The sequence below is a fragment of the Sinocyclocheilus grahami genome, unplaced genomic scaffold, assembly GCF_001515645.1.
Source record: "Sinocyclocheilus grahami isolate Dianchi unplaced genomic scaffold, SAMN03320097.WGS_v1.1 scaffold301.1, whole genome shotgun sequence".
NCBI lineage: Eukaryota > Metazoa > Chordata > Actinopteri > Cypriniformes > Cyprinidae > Sinocyclocheilus > Sinocyclocheilus grahami.
Genome location: NW_015505480.1, coordinates 875,966 through 894,710, shown reverse-complemented (window position 1 = coordinate 894,710; position 18,745 = coordinate 875,966). Strand labels below are relative to the sequence as shown.

The following is an 18,745-nucleotide window of genomic DNA, read 5'->3' as shown; positions in this document are numbered from 1 at the left end:
CTAATTATTATATTGGTCTAAATGAGTCTACTCCACCAAGCTACTGTTATAAGCATGAGCCCCGTCAGACTGGTCGTGGCGGCGGTGTTGCAACAATATATAGTGATATTCTCAATGTTACTCAGAAGACAGGAAGACAGGATTTAACTCATTCGAAATACTAATGCTTAATGTTACACCGTCAGATATGCAAAATAAATCTATCGTATCTCTTGCTCTGGCTACTGTGTATAGACCACCAGGGCCGTATACAGATTTCCTAAAAGAATTTGCAGATTTCCTCTCAGACCTATTGGTTACTGTTGATAAAGCGCTAATTGTCGGAAATGTTAACATTCACGTTGATAATACAAATGATGCATTAGGACTTGCGTTTACTGACCTAATAAACTCTTTTGGAGTCAAGCAAAACTTCACTGGGCCCACTCATCGTTTTAATCTTACTGATATAGATATCGTACCTCAAAGTGATGATGTTACTGACCATTTCCTTGTATCGTGCATGCTGTGTATTACTGATATTAACTATATGGCTCCGCGTTATCGTCCGGGCAGAACTATTGTTCCAGCCACCAAAGACAGATTCACAAATAACCTGCCTGATTTATCTCAACTGCTCTGTGTACCAATAAGTAAACATGAACTAGACGAAATGAATAGCAACATGGGCACCATCTTCTCTAATACATTAGAAGCGGTTGCCCCCATCAAATTGAAAAGGGTTAGAGAAAAACGTACTGCGCCATGGTAAAACAGTAATACCCATTCTCTCAAGAAAAAAAATCGTAGTCTTGAGCGCAAATGGAGAAAAACTAACTTGGATGTTTTTAGAATTGCGTGGAAAAACAGTATGTCCAGCTATAGACAGGCTCTAAAAGCTGCCAGGGCCGAGCATATCTACAAACTCATAGAAAATAACCAAAACAATCCAAGGTTTTTATTTAGCACAGTGGCTAGATTAACAAATAACCAGACACCACCCGATCTAAATATTCCCTCACAGTTTAATAGTAATGACTTTATGAATTTCTTCACTGATAAAATAGATAACATCAGAATTACAATAGCAAATGTAGATTCTACAGCGTATAATACTTCAGCTTCATTCATTGCACCAAAAGATAAAATGCAGTGCTTTACACCTATAGGACAGGAAGAGCTACCCCTCAGAGGACCTCAGATGATGCCAACCCTGAAACAACATACAGAACTACCACATTTTGCTATAAGTTTGATTGCATCATATAATAATTGCTGTTAATAGTGTTCATCGTCTGTTTTATTACGTCTTAAATTGATATTTCTGCCATATGTACACTAACCACTGATAAGCTACCACTAAATATTGTAGAAACTTAATTTGCTGTAAAGTTGCTTTGCAATGATTTGTATCGTGAAAAGCGCTGTACAAATAAACTTGACTTAATGAAAAAAAAAATTGAAAAGATAGGCCAGTATAAATAGTCAGTCAAATTTTGTGTTCTACAGAAGGTCAGAGCCACTGTAAATAATGTAAGTAAAAGACATTAACGATTTTTGGATTAACTATTCCTGTAAGGGTGCATCAATCCCACAGGCACATACACACACATCTACTTATCTTACAAACTACATGGAAGCTATCTGTCTCAGTCCGATCTAAGCTGAACCCCTTGTAAAACATCCACTCTACTGACTGACAGGCTAATTGTGCTGCTTTTTATATCATTCCGAGGACATGACCTGTCCTTTTATGCAACGAGGCACGCGTGTTTTACCATTCTCTCTCTCTTATTCTTTATCTCTCTAATGCTGGATCTGCCAGAGGCGCTCTCTTGATTAGGGAGACAGGCAGAATGACATTGGAGATGGAAAGAGAGAGGCGTTAGAGGATGTCATAGCCTGACTCGGCCTCCCGGCCACCAGTCACACTACAGCCAGAGAGCAGAACATTGTGATGCACACTGCTTGTACAGATGGCATAAACTGAAACACACTGCCACACAGCACAACCCCTGGAGTACAGTCAAACCCTCGACTGCATCTGTTCAGAGAGAGCAGTCACCATTTATACGACATAAAATACCGTTCAACAGTTTGGATTTGTAAGATTTTAAAGAAATGCATACTTTTATTCAGCAAGAATGCATTAATTTGATCAAAACTGAAAGACGTTTATAATGTACAAAATTTAGATTTCAAATAAAAGCTGTTATTTTGAACTTTCTGTTCATCAAAATATCTTAAAATATTAAAAAAGCAGCAGAACTGTCTTTAGTGTTGATGCCAATAATGTTTTGTGTGGAAAAAATCAGCATATTAAAAAGATTTTAAAGGACAATGATTTTGATTTTGATTTTGATTTTGACGATTTCGAAGATTTTGAAAAACACTGAAGTCTGCAGTAATGGGCACTGAAAATTCAGTTTTCCTACCACAGGAATAATTTATATTTTAAAATGTATTACAATAGAAAACAGTTCGTTTAAATTGTAAGAATATATCACAATATTACTGTTTTTGTATTTTATTCAAACAAATGTAGCCTTGATGAGCACAGGAGACTTTAGTTTTTTTAAACAGTAAAAAAAAAGTCTTACTGATCCCAAACTTTTAAACGGTGGTGCACCAATCACATAATAGTTTAAGACAACATATCCATTTCTTTCAGAGATACCTGGGTGGTTTCAGTGGTGTCCAATGCATTTAGGCTGTTCTGGGTGATGTCATTCTTAGTGTGGTCATCTTCACTATCATCCATTTCAGAGAAGGAGGTCAGATTAGAATTATATCCACGCCTCTTTACACCACCCTGCTCCCTAAACACACACAAATACTGTATTTAATTACAAGCATTACTATCTTGTGTTTGTATCCTAGTAAAGAATAAAACAAAAGCACCACTTCCTTAGGTTAAGCACAAATGTTTCATGCTCTAAAGAGTTTCAGACTACTTAAGTGTGACTGAATACGGTCTTGTGCTCAAGAGCAGTACAATGAGAACCTCAACACAGTCTCTGTCCCTGTTTGACTCTCCCACATAACCAATTACTGCTTTTAGCACACACTGTGCTAATGTACTCACACGTGCAACTGAATACCTGGAAATAAAACAAAGCTCATATTCAGACACTCTAAATAATTCATGTCTGGTGGGTAGCAGGCATGCCATTTGGATCAGTTTTGACAGACTGAGTAAAAAACTTTTCCATTAGGTTCAAGCTTCCCGCTGACGGATCTGAGAAATTGTGGATTGACTGATATGAAAAAGTACCAATTACCACCTGGTGTACAGAGAAATTGACACATACATACTGTATGCATACATACATACATACAGTACAGTGCATTAACTGTTAGGCAGTAGATTCACTACTGTCCAGAATCAGAACTAGCGATGCCTGATTTGCACGATTCAACAGGTCTGGCAGTAATCAGGCCTGCGTGTGGCTAGTGAAATTTAACTCAGCTTTCTAAAATAATGTGGTTAATTGCAGTTCTTTCATGATTTAACAGGAGGGGTAATTAATTTTTCACGTAGGGCCACGTAGGTTTGGACAGATTTTTTCCCTTAATAAATGAAATTATAATTTAAAAACGGCATTTTGTATTTACTTGCATTATCTTTGTGTAATATTTAAATTTGTTTGATGATCTGAAACATTAAAGTGTGACAAACATGCAAAAAAATAAGAAATCAGGAAAGGGGCCAACACTTATTCACACCACTGTACATCACTTTTGTTTCAGTTCTTTTGAATGACTCAGTCACAAACCAGTTTGCAATTCAGTCTTAAGGTTTTAAATTAGGTATAAAATATAGTAAAGTTTTGTTTCATGTTTGTCGAATGAATCAGAAAAATTATTATTATATATTTTGAGATTTTTTTTTTCTTCACATAATAGAAAGTCAAGCAATTTTGGAACAACATGAGGGTGAGTAAATGAGTTTTAATTTTTAGGTGAACTATTCCTTTAAGACTCGCCACACACACCCAGTGTTTCTGGTTGTCCTCCCCTGATGATGCCTACATTAAATTCTGGAAACTAACCCTGGAAAGGCATCCTATAATTTGCCAGCAATAAAGGTGTTTATTAAGTTAAAACACTTGCATGTGCAGCTTGTAAATGATTCTATACTGCAAGTAAATACATTAGCGGTTTTCTCTAAAGGATAGTCTTCATCTTAGCTTGGCTATTTTTGCTGTAATGTAATTGGTAGTGCAGTCTGCAGTACAAACACACACACAAACACACACACACACACTCACGTCTGGTTTGCTATCCTTGTGGGGACTCTCCATAGGCGTAATGATTTTTATACTGTAAAAAACTGTATGTGCTATTGCCCTACACCTAAACCTACCCCTTACAGGAACATTTCTGCATTTTTAGATTTTCAAAAAACTTTATTCTGTGTGATGTATTAGCTTGTTTACCAGTGGGGACCTCAATTTAGGTCCCCACCATGACACGAGTCCCCATGAGTCTGTGTGTATTCAGGTTTAAGTCCCCACCAGAATAGAAAAACAGGTACACACACACACACACAGAGCTTACATGTCATGTGCAGCCATAGCCATGAGTTTGTAGTTGATAAAGGGGCTGGAAACTTCAATGAACTGCTCTGGCTTTTGAACAGGGGCTTCTAAAGAGCAAAAACATAGTTTGATCCATCTAGAGCAATTATATATATCATAATTTTTAACAATAAATATTATTATATGAATATCATACTATATATAAAATAATTACATGCGAAATTAAAACATACACACACATAAAAACACATCTTACCCTTGGGTTCATCAGTAATGTTAGTCTGCTTGCGGGGCCTGATGAGTTTCCATTGAGGAACTGGGGGAGGTTTAGGAGGGGCCACCAGGGGGCAGTCTCGAGTGCAGGTGAGCAGCACAGGGTGACTGAAGAGCTGAGAGAGCCCATACTGCCTCAGACTCTCAGACGAATCAGCCTGGAGAACACACCACCCACCACGATCGTAGATTACAGAGGAGAAACTTAATAATGGATTAGACAGCCAGCTCTAATCCAAACGGAGCCAAATATTGCTTGAGACTAAAACTGAGGGAGGGAGAGTACCATTTGGGACAGGTTTGCACATTAATGAGCTTTATGTAAATGCTCGGTGGAGGCATCATATCAAACAAACTGGGTGGGGATTAGGGCTGTGCGATTAATCGAAATCGCATCGAAATCGCGATTTGAGACGTTGCGATTTCCTAATCGCAAAGCCTGCGATATGGACGCGATATTACTTTGTTCCAGAGCATATGCATGACTGCCAGCCTTGAGTGGCAGTCTTACTAACCAATAGAGTGAGCGCACCTCCGTTCTCCCCAATCAGCACTGCTCTAGCCAACTGAGTAAACACCCACCATAAAAAAAATTTAAAAAAAAGAACGCGGGAGAGAGACAGAGTGGGATTATGGCGTCTACTGGGTCAGATCGATAGTTAGGCAAATTAAAACTAAAGAAAAAAGTAAGTAAGCTTCGAAATGACAGACAACGAACAAAAAAGGTCATTTCCAAGAGCTGCGTCACACCGCATATAGGGCTATTCCCAATTCAGAAGAGCGCACACACAGCCTGTCTCATAATGCTCGTTTATACTCGGACCCGGCTCCGCAAGTCTCCGCGGGCACATCTGGCAGTATGGATGAGGCTTGATGCACGCGCGCAACCTGTGTCGACTCGCACCTGGATCCGCGTTTAAAACTAATGTAAATTCATTTTCCACTTGCTCTTAAAATCCCAAATACTTCAAATGAATAAATCAGCCTGTGTAACATATGTAATACTTTAATAATTGACTTAAGAAATACAGTTCTTTATTTATAAAAAATAAACTAATATTTTCTGTGAAATTCAATAATGAAGTTAATTCTGTAAAAATAGTTATACCATTATAATCTTGCCTGCTGAAAAAAAAAACAATAGAACCCCTCCCAAAACACAATAACAAATTGAATGTATTTCAGGTTATACTGGGAATTTGTTTGGTTTTAATGAAAACTATGGTGTCTATTTGATGGATTCTATTGGTGGGATGTAATCTGGCAGATGGGAACCAATAGAACAACAGTAATTCCTATTGGAATAATGCCCAAAACAAAAAGGAATTTTGTAATGGTTTAATGGAAACTATAAGAATTTCTGTGATGGTTTCTATTGTTTTTTTCAGCAGGGTAATGATACCCATACTGTGCTGCACATTATTGGCAATATTGAGCTGAAGCTTGACTTTGCCAATTTAAAATCGCAAATCAAATCGCAATCGCAATATCTGTCAAAAAAAATCGCAATTTGATATTTTCCCCCAAATCGCACAGCCCTAGTGGGGATATCATTTTAAATCCATTAAATCGAATGAGCACATCACATAGGTGTCCCCATTTTCATGCTATTCAATAATATACTATAATATAATATAATATAATATATCAGTCAAATGTTTGAGCTCAGTAAGATTTGTTAGTTTTAGTTCTTTAGTTATTCTCACCAAGGCTGCATATTTTTGAGCTCAAAAACAGTGAAAACACAAATACTGTAAAATATTATTACAATATTTTCAGAAGTCATTACTAGAAGTGTCACAATCCTTTAGAAATCAGTTCTAATATACTGTTTTTTTTCTCTCAGGGTTATTTAAAGAAAAAGTTCAAACAGCAAAAAACTTTGTTGAAAAAAGTTTCAACAGCATTTATTTGAAACAGAAATCTTTTAAAATATTATAAATATCTTTTCTGTCACTTCTGATCAATTTAATGCATCCGTGTTAAATAGAAGTATGGACTTCTTAAAAAAATCACTGACCTTCAATTTGTAAAAGGTAGTGTATATTCTATGGATTGAAAAACATGTGCTTACCATCCTTGTAAGCACTGACGTTCTTTTCTCCATCAGATGCAAGGGTTGGTAACTGGCACACACAACCATCTGAGGAATAGGACCAGTGGCTAAATCAGAAAGAAGAAAGAAAGAGCATTTGTGAAAGACTAAAAGAAGTATACATGAAAGAGGTGTCATTTCTTTATATGCATGAAAAACTTTGCAGGCCCTCAAAATCTAAGATGAACTTTTTTCCCGTTGTCAGGCTTCCGTCTCTTTAATACTTAAAGCATTATGAAATGAATGGAGTGCAGTCTATTTTGAATAAGAGGAAGAGAGAATAAGTGGATCGATCAAGGCATGTGTTTCAAAGACAAAGGCGTGAACAGCGGAGAGGGCACTGTAATCTGTCAAGCCATATTTTCCTAATTCACATAGCACACAAACTTCCAGTGTAGAGGAAGGAACAGAGGCACTGCATTATCAGTGTTTGATCTTCACCTCCCAAGGCCATCTCTGATCTCTTATCAGGCCATCATTGCCCTGACTGTTACATGATCAAGCTCAATGCCAAAGGGAAGAGAGGGAAAAAGAAAAGAAAGGGGCCACGCTCAGCTTGTGGGTTAAATTATAAAGTTAATTTGACCACTTGCTCTTCATGTTTAGAAACACAATATACTGCAAACAGTTGAATACTATCAAGATACTATCCATAAAATAAAGTATAGTTGGTTACTGAGTTCCTTTTTATTTATTGTAAGAATAAAGACAGTAACATTAGCCTGCCTTGATTAATCTATCCAACAATTAAAACCCTAATACTAAAATGTTGACAAACTAATAATATTTTATATCATTTTTATATGTATAAATTTATTAACTAATTTTAATTGCCAAAAATAATATTTTGCTTAATTTTCTTTTCTTGCTTTGAGCCCAAACTAGCTATATCTCAGAGTGATAAAATAAGAATTTAAAATGCACTTTTTATTTTTTTAAAAATCATAGTTTTAAACTGTATTTAGGCTTTTCCTAAATGTGATAAAAGGTTTGAAAACCTCAGAGAAAATAGAAAATTAAATAGATTATATAATTTTGGCCACCTGAAGTTAAGCACCTCCTTTCACAGTTTGTTGAAAAATAAATGAAAATGATTTTAAGAAGTGCAGGACCTATTTTGTGTCCTATTCATGGAAAGTGCCATAAATAGAATGAATAGCGATCATGTGTGTGTATGTTTCAATAAAAGAGATACCACTTTAGGCTCTGAAGATCTAGGCCACGCTACCAAAGTGATATATGTCAAAGCATGTTATAATTTCCAACCCATTAATTAGTATCAAACACCTAGAGGGCGTGAGAGGAAGACATAGGGGATGGATTCATTATATGGATTAAAGGACCCTATAGATAAGAGGACAGAGCAAACGAAGGAGAGATGGAATGTTTACGGAGGATAACAAGAGAGAGAGAGCGAATTTCAGCAGCAAACACTGCATTATCCCAGTGTAATCTGAACCACTCACTTGCAGAAGCCAATTATCCAAAACAGTCTATCTGAACAGCAAACCATTAGTCTCAATAGACTCATCAAATCGTTAGTCTTCACAGACATGTCGGAAATCCATGTTTACATGCATACCGACAATTACACCTCCTTATCATAACAGCAATAAACTTTTCTAAGCAGGTCGGTATAAAAATTATGCATATTGTGTATGTGTGAGTGTGTGTGTGTGTGTTTGCACGTGATTCGCTGCTCTTTGCTCTCCTTGCATATTTCAGTCATAAACTGCACAGTGACAGAATTGACAGTGCTTGCCTGAGGCCATGCCAGATAATTCAATTCAGATCACACTACCTGAGAGAAAAACACTGGTGCTCTGTTCACAGTCTGACACACACACACAGATTAGCACTGCTGCACACTTCTTCGGAGTAAACACAAATACGGTTATGCACACACAAACACAGAAAGGGGGTTGTTTTATTTATTCATGCTCATGATACACATCTTTCAGTGATGGCTGTGGCACTGATTCCATAATACATGAACCTGCAGAAGAAGTGATGCATGGAGATGGAATTGGGTGCTATCTGAAGACAAGGGGTCAGAAAGGACAGACTGATACTTATGGGTCATTTTACCCTTAATGCATTGCTAAACAGATCACTATTGCTTTATGGAAAGCTCAATGCCACATTGGCTGCAAATTATTAATAGCCGTTTACAGAGAGCATATAGAGTGTTTCTGTATGAGGATCAAATATTCATACCTCAACTACATTTTTCAGAGTGAATAATGTATGGTGAGGAGAGAGGGCAAAAGAACCATATATGAAAATGTCTGTAGGCACACAAACAACACACAAAAAAAGAGATTTCAAACTCACAGTTATTTGCATAGATAGCTGCTTTGGACTGAATGGTCTTTCTGTCTTGGTCGTCAACTTTATTCTTCCTCGTAGCAGACTCTGACAAGAAAAACATTACATTTCAGGCCAAACCTTAAGGATCTTCTTAAAAGACCCACACGATAATGACAATTGCTGTTTTCTCTCTCTTTTTTGTACTACTTTTATTAATTTTTCATAATAAAACATGAAATATGATGATCTTTCCATCCTTTTGTGATGACTGAATATGAATTTTAAAAAATTTGAAATAATTGAGAAATAATTAGAAATAATTTAGATAGAAATAATAGAAATAATTTGAGCGTTATGAGAAATAATTTAGATAGAAATAATATAAATAATTTGAGCGTTATGAGAAAAAAAATTATTGACTATGGCGATATCTTTAGGATACTATTAGGATATTATACATTTCCATGACTTTTTTCATGACACTCACTATAGCAATTTCCATGTCTTATGGTATACAGTATAAGGGTGGAACTACATTTTCATTACTTTCATAATATTATACATTTATTATTATATTATAAATTTCCATGATTTTTTCCCATGATACTCACAAAAAAAGTACTTTCTAGGCAAATAAATAACTTCAGCATTATCAGAAAAATTTAGATTGACTACATCAATTTCCATGACTTTTCCAGACCCTGAAATCATGTATTAAAAACTGAGTTTTAAATATTGAGTCATCAATATTTTTGTGCCTTTTCCCAGAAGATACTTCTAATTTTTTATTTATTTGTATATCTACTAAAGGGTTCATTTTTATCAACATTTAGGTGTGCACTAGCATGTACAGTAAATGACCAACACACACAAACTGAAACCCATCAAAAATTGATGTCATCCAAAAAATGAGGTCTTCCACTCTTAACAGCTTTATGGTGGTAACCACAGGGCTTCAGATTGATCATGTGATGCCCTGAAGATTTTAAACCTATGGCTAATAATACCCCTACACTCACTGAATACTGCCATTGTATCTATATGCATGAGGTCTAAAGGTTACCACTGTACCACTAAACCTCCACACTGCAACATTCAGAATAAAAATAAAAATGTTGTGAATTAAAAAACAACTATCATATTTCTGGTTTTCATTAGCCTAATTGACAAAGAGTGTTAACAGAAAGCATTATCGACTGAGAAGCCTCAAATACTTGTTAAACACTTTACATAGTCAAAACTTAAATTACTTTGAATCCTTAAGCACTCAGACCATTTTAAAGTTTCATTAGAAGACTCAAAAAAGAGCCATTTACACAGCAGGTTATCTTGCCATATCAATTCTCTCATTTACTCTCTCTGCCGGTGTCTTTTAATCAGACACATCACATACTGTTAATGGATAAATGACTGCAATGTGTGTGCGGGTCTGTACCTCTGTTCTTCAGAACTGTGGGAGATTCACTCTTGATCTCGTTCATATTAGAATCTGTTGTCGTTAGGTCAGCAGTCGTAGTCTCCTTTGAGCTCTCGTCCTCCAACTGGAATTGAGGAATATTGTCCCTCAGAAATTCCCAAATTTTCCCTGTATACCAGGATCTGAGAATGACATTAACACATGGAAGATTAGATCTTTCTCGCTTAATTAGCATTTTAATGTGAATTTATCTAATAATCTCAATTGATTAAAGCCTATTTAAGCCTGGACTAACAAAAGGCTTGTATCAATTTAATGTCCAGTCACAGGATCAATGGATGAAACTAATAAAGCTGAACAAACAAGCCTCTGGACTTTGGACCAATCAATAAACAGCAATTAGAGGAAATGCAAGCAATGCTCAATTAACTAGGAGAGGTGATCACTACGGCTTGAATAAAAGTCTAATCCAATAAAAACAAATGCAAACAACACACTCTCTCACTTGTTTTCAATTTGAATCTTTAACATTCCTTATATGTACACTAATGTTCAAAAGTTTGTAGTCAGTGCTTCATTTATTTAATCAAACTGATCTTTGAACTTTTTTAAGTTAATATGCATTCTTGGTAATCTTTGAAAAGGTTCTTTTCAGTCATCTACAGCCCATGTTTTCTCATTTCATTCTGAAATGTTGTCAAAATGTTTGGCTATCAGGTGCTACATGGATTTCTTGGACTCTCTTGGCTCTCTGATGTTCTGGCAAATATGTGAGCTGTTGGAACGAGATACGACTACAAGATCCTGCAGGGCTGCAGCATGGAGTAAATGACCTCAGGAGACCCTAGTGATGTTCTGGCAAATATGTGAGCTGTTGGAACGAGATACGACTAAAAGATCCTGCAGGGCTGCAGCATGGAGTAAATGACCTCAGGAGACCCTAGTTTGATACACACACACACACACACACACACACACACACAAGTCAAGCCTTGATAAAATGATAGCCCTCTAGAAGATATGACAGCAAGATGTGTGCACTCATCTCACAGCAATTTATTTCTCCAAAATATGAGCATACACTCTCTGAATGTGTGTACTGGTCTCTGAGGAGTCTATGAAACACGGAAACTCATCAGAGCGTAAATTACAAGACACCACGCCGTGTTTCCCAAAACAGAGCAGATGTGAGAGTTTTGCTGAGGAAGTGACAACAAACTACAGAGACAAGAGTCAAACGCTAGAGAAGAGACAGTTACATGCAAACTTCACAACAACAACATTCCTGCAGTAACTTGATAAAGCCGGAACGGCGGTGAAGACCAGCCATTTGATTGCAGAACAACAACATAGTGTCTGCAGCCCATTTTCTCCTAATAAGGGTGGCATCTGTGCACAGCGTGATGAAAAGAAGGACATTCTGTGGATCGCAGAGCACAACTTAATGAAGCTTGTTAGCACATACCACAGACATAAAGACAATGGTAGGCTGAGAGAACAAACTATTAACTATAAAACTTAACTAAAAGCTCTCAAAAAAGCAAAATGTTAAACACTGAATGCAATTAAACATATACATGGATGAAGTGTTCACAATTAGATAAATATGCTTTTAGAAAATAGACTGGGTGAATTTCCTTTTCATGTCAACTTTTCATACCAGCCTGTTAATTGTTGTTAAAAAAAATAATGTACATTGTCTTATACTGTATAAACCATGTAAAAATGTACAGTGCAGAATAAAAGTTTGGAAATGCCCAAGGCAAAGTAGGGTTTTTGACAAAATTCTTAACATTTTGTAATAACTTTGTATTTGTAAGGAACACCACAAACTCCATCCATCCATTCTCCAAACTGTGTGTCCTATGTAGGGTCACTGGGAAGTTGTGTACTAACCTTAATTGGCAATCAATCTGTAAATCAATAAAGGTGCGCTGAATCTTCCAAAAAAATAAACCTTTTAATCACCACATTTAATTAAAAAATCAGGCATCACAACAGCCATATGGCCATGTCTAGCAGTACTTTTATTACTTAATAAAAAAATAAAATGATTAATGCTATAGCCTTCAATGATAATTGTAATAACTTAATGATACATTTCAGCTAATAAATCCTAATAATTTCTTCTGACCTTTGACTAATACTCAGCTTTGAAACATACAGTATTTGGAAACTTTAGGAATCCACAGTAGAGTGAGATTTTGAGTTTGAAGAGAGTTTAAAGAAAGTCTCACTTTAAAGGAATAATCTCCGGTATCCAGCCGGTGAGACAATGGATGACTGTAAACTCTCCAAACTCTCTCCCGGAGCCTGAGACTGGAATACTGGAGAGAGAACACCATAACATCAGTCACACATCCAACAGGTTACTCGTTTGCTGGACACCCATTACAATACATACAAATAAGTGTGGGTACATCCTAAAATACTAGCAATTGTTCTACGCTCAGTAAGGGCTGCATGAATATGCACACTCATTGCTCTGTGCATGTCTATGTGTGTGTGTGTGTGTGTGTGTGTGTGTGACCTCTTGCTCTCTTTCTCTGAAGAAACCAGATGGCTGATGCTCTAATTGTGCCTCATGGGATGCTGTATTCAACCAGTCCGGCAGCTATTAATTAACTGCACGATTTCACTGTTCATCTTCACGCAAAGAACCATTCCATCATTAGCACTGCCACACAAGAGGACAAGCACACTTTAAAAAGAATGTACTGTGGCTTCAGGTGAGTGACGACTGTGATCGCTTCTGCACCAAACCTTGGCAGTAAATAATTTTACAGCATGTATATGTGTGTTAATTGGGAAAAAGCCCCCTGGAAGGACATCATTGTGCTTTTTGTTTCCTGTTCATATTATTTAGAACCATAAATGATTAAGTGGCTCAGAGATTCTCATTTCCTAAACTAGATTAAACATTTAAATCATGAAAAAATCTGTTCTTCTATGGAGCACAAAACAGATATTCTGAATAATGTACTTGCTCCTTTGCATGCAATTACAATGCATGGAGACGGCTGTTTCAAAAAGGACGCTAAAGTATAACTAAAATATAATTAAAGTGGTCTCTATATTCCAAGCTTTGTGTGACATTCAGACTGAAACTTAAGTCGTTACTCAATAATAAACATCCACTTCAGTGAGCTAACCATTACATCTGAATCACTGAGTCAAGTGAGCTAAAACTGAGAACCTGGTCAGTCAGATTCATGAAAGAATCATCCAGGCTGGTTTTGTGAACTAGATCAACTAATTCATTGAAAAAATTAGATTAAAAGACATTTCAAACACTTAATTGTTTGGATTATTTTCAAAGACTCACTCAGTGCTGGCCACCTTCAGTATGCCTTTAGCCAAGAGCATAGGCCAAATCTCTGATTGGTTCGTAGTAGCAGGAAGCAAAAGGTTATCATCCTTGTCAAATGGTAGCATGTCATCAACAGTAATCTTCCTCCAACTTCCCTAAGAAAGCAGAAGACAGTTCTTGTAAAAAAAGTACATTATTAATGAAACAGCACTCTAAAATATCAAGGTAAAAAACAGGATTGAATACCATTTTTGTGTACTGCAAAAAAAATCTTCATATAATGGATACACATTCCATCTGGACAGGCCATTAATAGCATGATTTATGGGACTCAACATTTATTAAATAACATTAATTCACTCATGGATGTGCTGTGATATATACCGCAGTAATATAAAATTCAGTTTTTAATGATCTGCTCACCATCAATCTCATCTCAACAAAACCAAAGGTGTATTCAATCAGTAGTCAGATAAGCCATGGTTGATTAGTGCATATTTTGTACACAGTAAAATGAGCAGCGTAAAATACAGTGCTAAACATCATTAACTCAAATGGAGTTTTATTAAAGAGAGTGAACTTAGAAGATAAGCCAGCAACAAAAGAACTATTGCCCAGCACATAGGCCTTATCTAAAATGCTTTTGTGCCTGAGAGAGTGTTTAATATCACCTGTCAAACAAATCACTGTTACCTGCGTGTAGATCACTGTTTGCTCATTTAGGACTAGGAGCTGTTAAGGTAAATAATTGTTTCTCAGTTTCTTGTGCCCAGAGGATAGAGCAATCTGATAGTCACAGTTCTACCGACTCTCTTGGCTCCCTGATAAGCGTTGTGTTCTCACTTAATCACCACCTAAAGGACACAGTGTCCTTCCAGCAGGAAAAGATGGACATATGCTACAATAGGTGTTGAGTGGCCTGTGTACATTTGTTGTGTACATTTTTACACTATAGCCAATCCCAATAATTCTGGGCATATTTGCCAATTTCGTGAATCACCAACCGGAACCTCTTGTTCATTAAATATTCTTTTGTGTTCAACAGATGAAAAAAAAGATGGTTTTAAAAATAACATGAGGGTGAGTTTTTTTATGACTGAAATGTCAATTTTTGCTGAACTATTCCTTTAGTTATTCCAGGTTCCAGGTTATTTTCCACTGAAGACCATTACTTTGAGTTTTCATTGATTTTTTTTACAAAACTCTTCTAGTTATTTAAAACAAAGGGGCACAAAGCTGACAGAAATTAGATTTCAATAAAAATATTCAACATTACTAAAAAAAAACAATTTCACTGCTAGCTTTTAGTAATTGTTTTTATGTTAAATTGATTGTATTATTCCTCATTTGTAATTCACGTTGGATAAAAGCATCTGGTAAAAACAAATAAAATGTTGCACTTATGAATGTTGAATAATGGATCATCTGACATAACATAGTGACATACTGATTAGACCACTGTGTGTGTGCATGTAAATTTAGCTACTTCAGTGTTACACAATACAAGTATTAGGTTTTCGATACACAACCTGAACTTACCATCCAGTAGAGTTTAATGACATACTTCCCATAGGTATTATAGAGGGGCATGTGATCTTTCACTGCTTTACACAGGGAGTAAATGTGTTCCCAGGGTTTCCAAAGGTTGGGAACTATTTCTGTGGAGATGGTCTTCTCCTCTCCTGTGTTACAGACTTTCCACAGAATGTAGAGCTCACTAATGACCCATCGCATAAGCTGTGAAACCGCCATGCAGGACGAAGAGTGACAGTGTAGGTTAATTCCAACTAAACTAATTATTCTTAGTTCCAATCAGTAACGCAGGCCATTCGAAATTATTTACTGACTCACCTCACTTGAGAGTAAATGCTCATTTGCTGAGGTAAGGTCGAAGGCAGCTTCATTTTCCACAACAACAGGAGTCTGATTGAAAGGATGAGATACATATTATGTCAGTAATTCCAGTTACTAAAGATCTAACTGATGAGTTTTAGCTTTCTAGCTTCAGCTCAATTAGAACAAACTCAAAGTCTGTATTTTTATTAAGAAATTAACAATTTTATTCAGCAGTGATGCATTGTATTACTTTTGAGCTTTCTAGTCATCAAAGAATCCTGGGGAAAAAAGTATAATGTTTTAGACAAAAATATTAAGCAGCACGACTGTTTTCAACATTCATAACAAGAAGACATTTTTTAATGAGCATTTCAGAATAAATTCTGAAGGATCATGTAACACAGAGGACTGTAGTAATGGTTGCTGGAAATTCAGCTTTGTTATTACAAGAATCAATTTCATTTTAAGATATAATAAAATAGGAAGCAGTTCCTATAATACTGTTTGACAATTTTTATGTTTTTACTGTAGTTTTGATCAAATAAATGCAGCTGAGCATAAGAGACTTATTTCAAAAACACTAACCAACCCCAAATTATGAAAGTTATTATTGATTATTGAATGTGATTATAGTTGTGCACACTAGTGTATTAGATATTACAATTTATGTGCACAAAGAAATGAAAAATATATCTCACATTTTCCAATGTTTTTTTCCCCACTACTATCACAGCTCATATTGACCCTCTGAGGGACATGAATCCATGAATATTTGATGATCTTCAGTTAATGGACTTTTAATCAAATGTAAATTGAAGGCTCTTAGTATCACTCACATACTTGGAGAGAAGAATCACAGTTATCATCTTTTTATCCCAACTGTTGCCATGGAAATGACAACAGAGCTGACCTTCATTCGTTCTGTCAATTAAACATCTTAAATACAGCTAGTCAGATGGCAGAAATAATTGGTTTCAGACCTCTAGTGCCTAGCCTTAATTGCCTTGTGATTTTGCTGCTTTTTGTGACTATTTAGCATCCCATGACTTGCCTAGACTCATCAAAATGGAGGAATAATTGTGAAATGTTGTGCTGGGCAGTTATGAGGTAATTTAATCACAACCTGAACTCTTATGAAAGCGGCATATACAGATTTAATCAATTAGGCTCAGCACAGAGGCTAAGATTGGATTTTCCCAAAAAAACATGCAACTAAAGAACAGGACCCACACAAAATAGACAAGTATGCTTTGCATGCGTGTTGGTTGTTCATGTCAGGACTGGATTAGTTTAGTGTCATGTCATTATACATCAGATCGAACAGAACTAAATTTCTGTCATGACAACTCTCGGAGGGATTGGCATGGTAATGTGCATGACAATCCATCTTTTTATCCCAACTGTTGCCATGGAAATGACAACAGAGCTGACCTTCATTCGTTCTGTCAATTAAACATCTTAAATACAGCTAGTCAGATGGCAGAAATAATTGGTTTCAGACCTCTAGTGCCTAGCCTTAATTGCCTTGTGATTTTGCTTCTTTTTGTGACTATTTAGCATCCCATGACTTGCCTAGACTCATCAAAATGGAGGAATAATTGTGAAATGTTGTGCTGGGCAGTTATGAGGTAATTGAATCACAACCTGAACTCTTATGAAAGCGGCATATACAGATTTAATCAATTAGGCTCAGCACAGAGGCTAAGATTGGATTTTCCCAAAAAAACATGCAACTAAAGAACAGGACCCACACAAAATAGACAAGTATGCTTTGCATGCGTGTTGGTTGTTCATGTCAGGACTGGATTAGTTTAGTGTCATGTCATTATACATCAGATCGAACAGAACTAAATTTCTGTCATGACAACTCTCGGAGGGATTGGCATGGTAATGTGCATGACAATGTTAATGTATTTAGTCGTGGCGGAATAGATCTGCTACACTGCTGCTGCTACTGCGGCAGATCAAGTACCGAGACTTGCTAATGCCAATACATCCACAACGTGCTGCTGTGAGCATGTAAGAAATATTGCTGCTGCAATTATAACATACATGAAATAACCCCCATATAGCGTACATGAATCACCTCGTAGCAGATCTATACAGGTGGAGCTGGGGAAGGTGGAGGGTTTCTGAAGCAAGCTGCAACTGCTACTGCAAGCACTAATCATATATTTGAATGTTGAGCAGCGAGCTCATTGGCTACCAATACAGGAGAGAACCAATCAGCTGTGCCATGTGATAATGTCATTAGGTCAGATTGAGTTTCATGCCAGAGCTCTGTATTTATAAGTACACTTGACAAATGTTGCAAACTCTGTTCAACTTTACCTACTCAGGTTAATTCAGTTTCTTCAAGTTTGTTTATTGGACCTGCCAGAGATGTGAAAGCTACTAATATGGCTGATAAACCCTTACCTTATTAAGTATGTACTCTGAAGGACGTTTCCAAGTGTGTACTCTCAAGGAGGCAGGAAGTTCAACCTTCCCTTCTGAATCATCAAAGAGCTGTTGGCAATGTTGTTACAAAAAATGCTCAATATGGTTTTAGATTCACATTCAAAGGAAAACAAATACAAAACAGAATAAAAGCTATTAAAAATTATGATCAAATTACAAAGTGCATGGTGCCAAACACTCTTAACTCATCAATTGAAATGCGACAGTACATCTCTCAAGCTAAGCAGTTTGCTGAAACAGATTTCTGCTCTCACCAATCCTGACATAGCTCTGTAAAGCTTTTATAAAGGAAAGGCATTGAATATTAAATCACATCTGACTCATCAATTCTCACCTTGCTATCCTTAGAGGCTTTAGTTGCATCCCATTTCTCAGCATTGACCTCAGTGTCGCTCCACTCCGGCCAGAGAGAGATGAGAATTTTCTTTGGCTCTTCAGGACTTTCTGATGCACTGATCACTGAGGATGCTCTAGAGATTTAAAGGGGTCCTATTATGCTCTTTTACAAAGTCTTGATTTTGTTT

General features: G+C 36.5%; 1 protein-coding gene across 1 annotated transcript in view; it reads right to left on the bottom strand.

Moving 5' to 3' along the window:
- Positions 1-18,745, bottom strand: part of LOC107601211 (androglobin) — a 44,392-nt gene that overhangs the window by 24,445 nt on the left and 1,202 nt on the right. The window contains exons 2-12 of the mRNA XM_016293300.1: positions 18,556-18,691; positions 18,180-18,269; positions 15,777-15,848; positions 15,465-15,662; positions 13,941-14,080; positions 12,853-12,942; positions 10,634-10,797; positions 6,868-6,956; positions 4,777-4,951; positions 4,540-4,627; positions 2,657-2,798 (exon numbers count right to left, since the gene is read on the bottom strand). Of these exons, the coding sequence (XP_016148786.1) occupies positions 2,657-2,798; positions 4,540-4,627; positions 4,777-4,951; positions 6,868-6,956; positions 10,634-10,797; positions 12,853-12,942; positions 13,941-14,080; positions 15,465-15,662; positions 15,777-15,848; positions 18,180-18,269; positions 18,556-18,691 (1,384 nt within the window). The remainder of the gene's footprint in view (positions 1-2,656; positions 2,799-4,539; positions 4,628-4,776; positions 4,952-6,867; positions 6,957-10,633; positions 10,798-12,852; positions 12,943-13,940; positions 14,081-15,464; positions 15,663-15,776; positions 15,849-18,179; positions 18,270-18,555; positions 18,692-18,745) is intronic.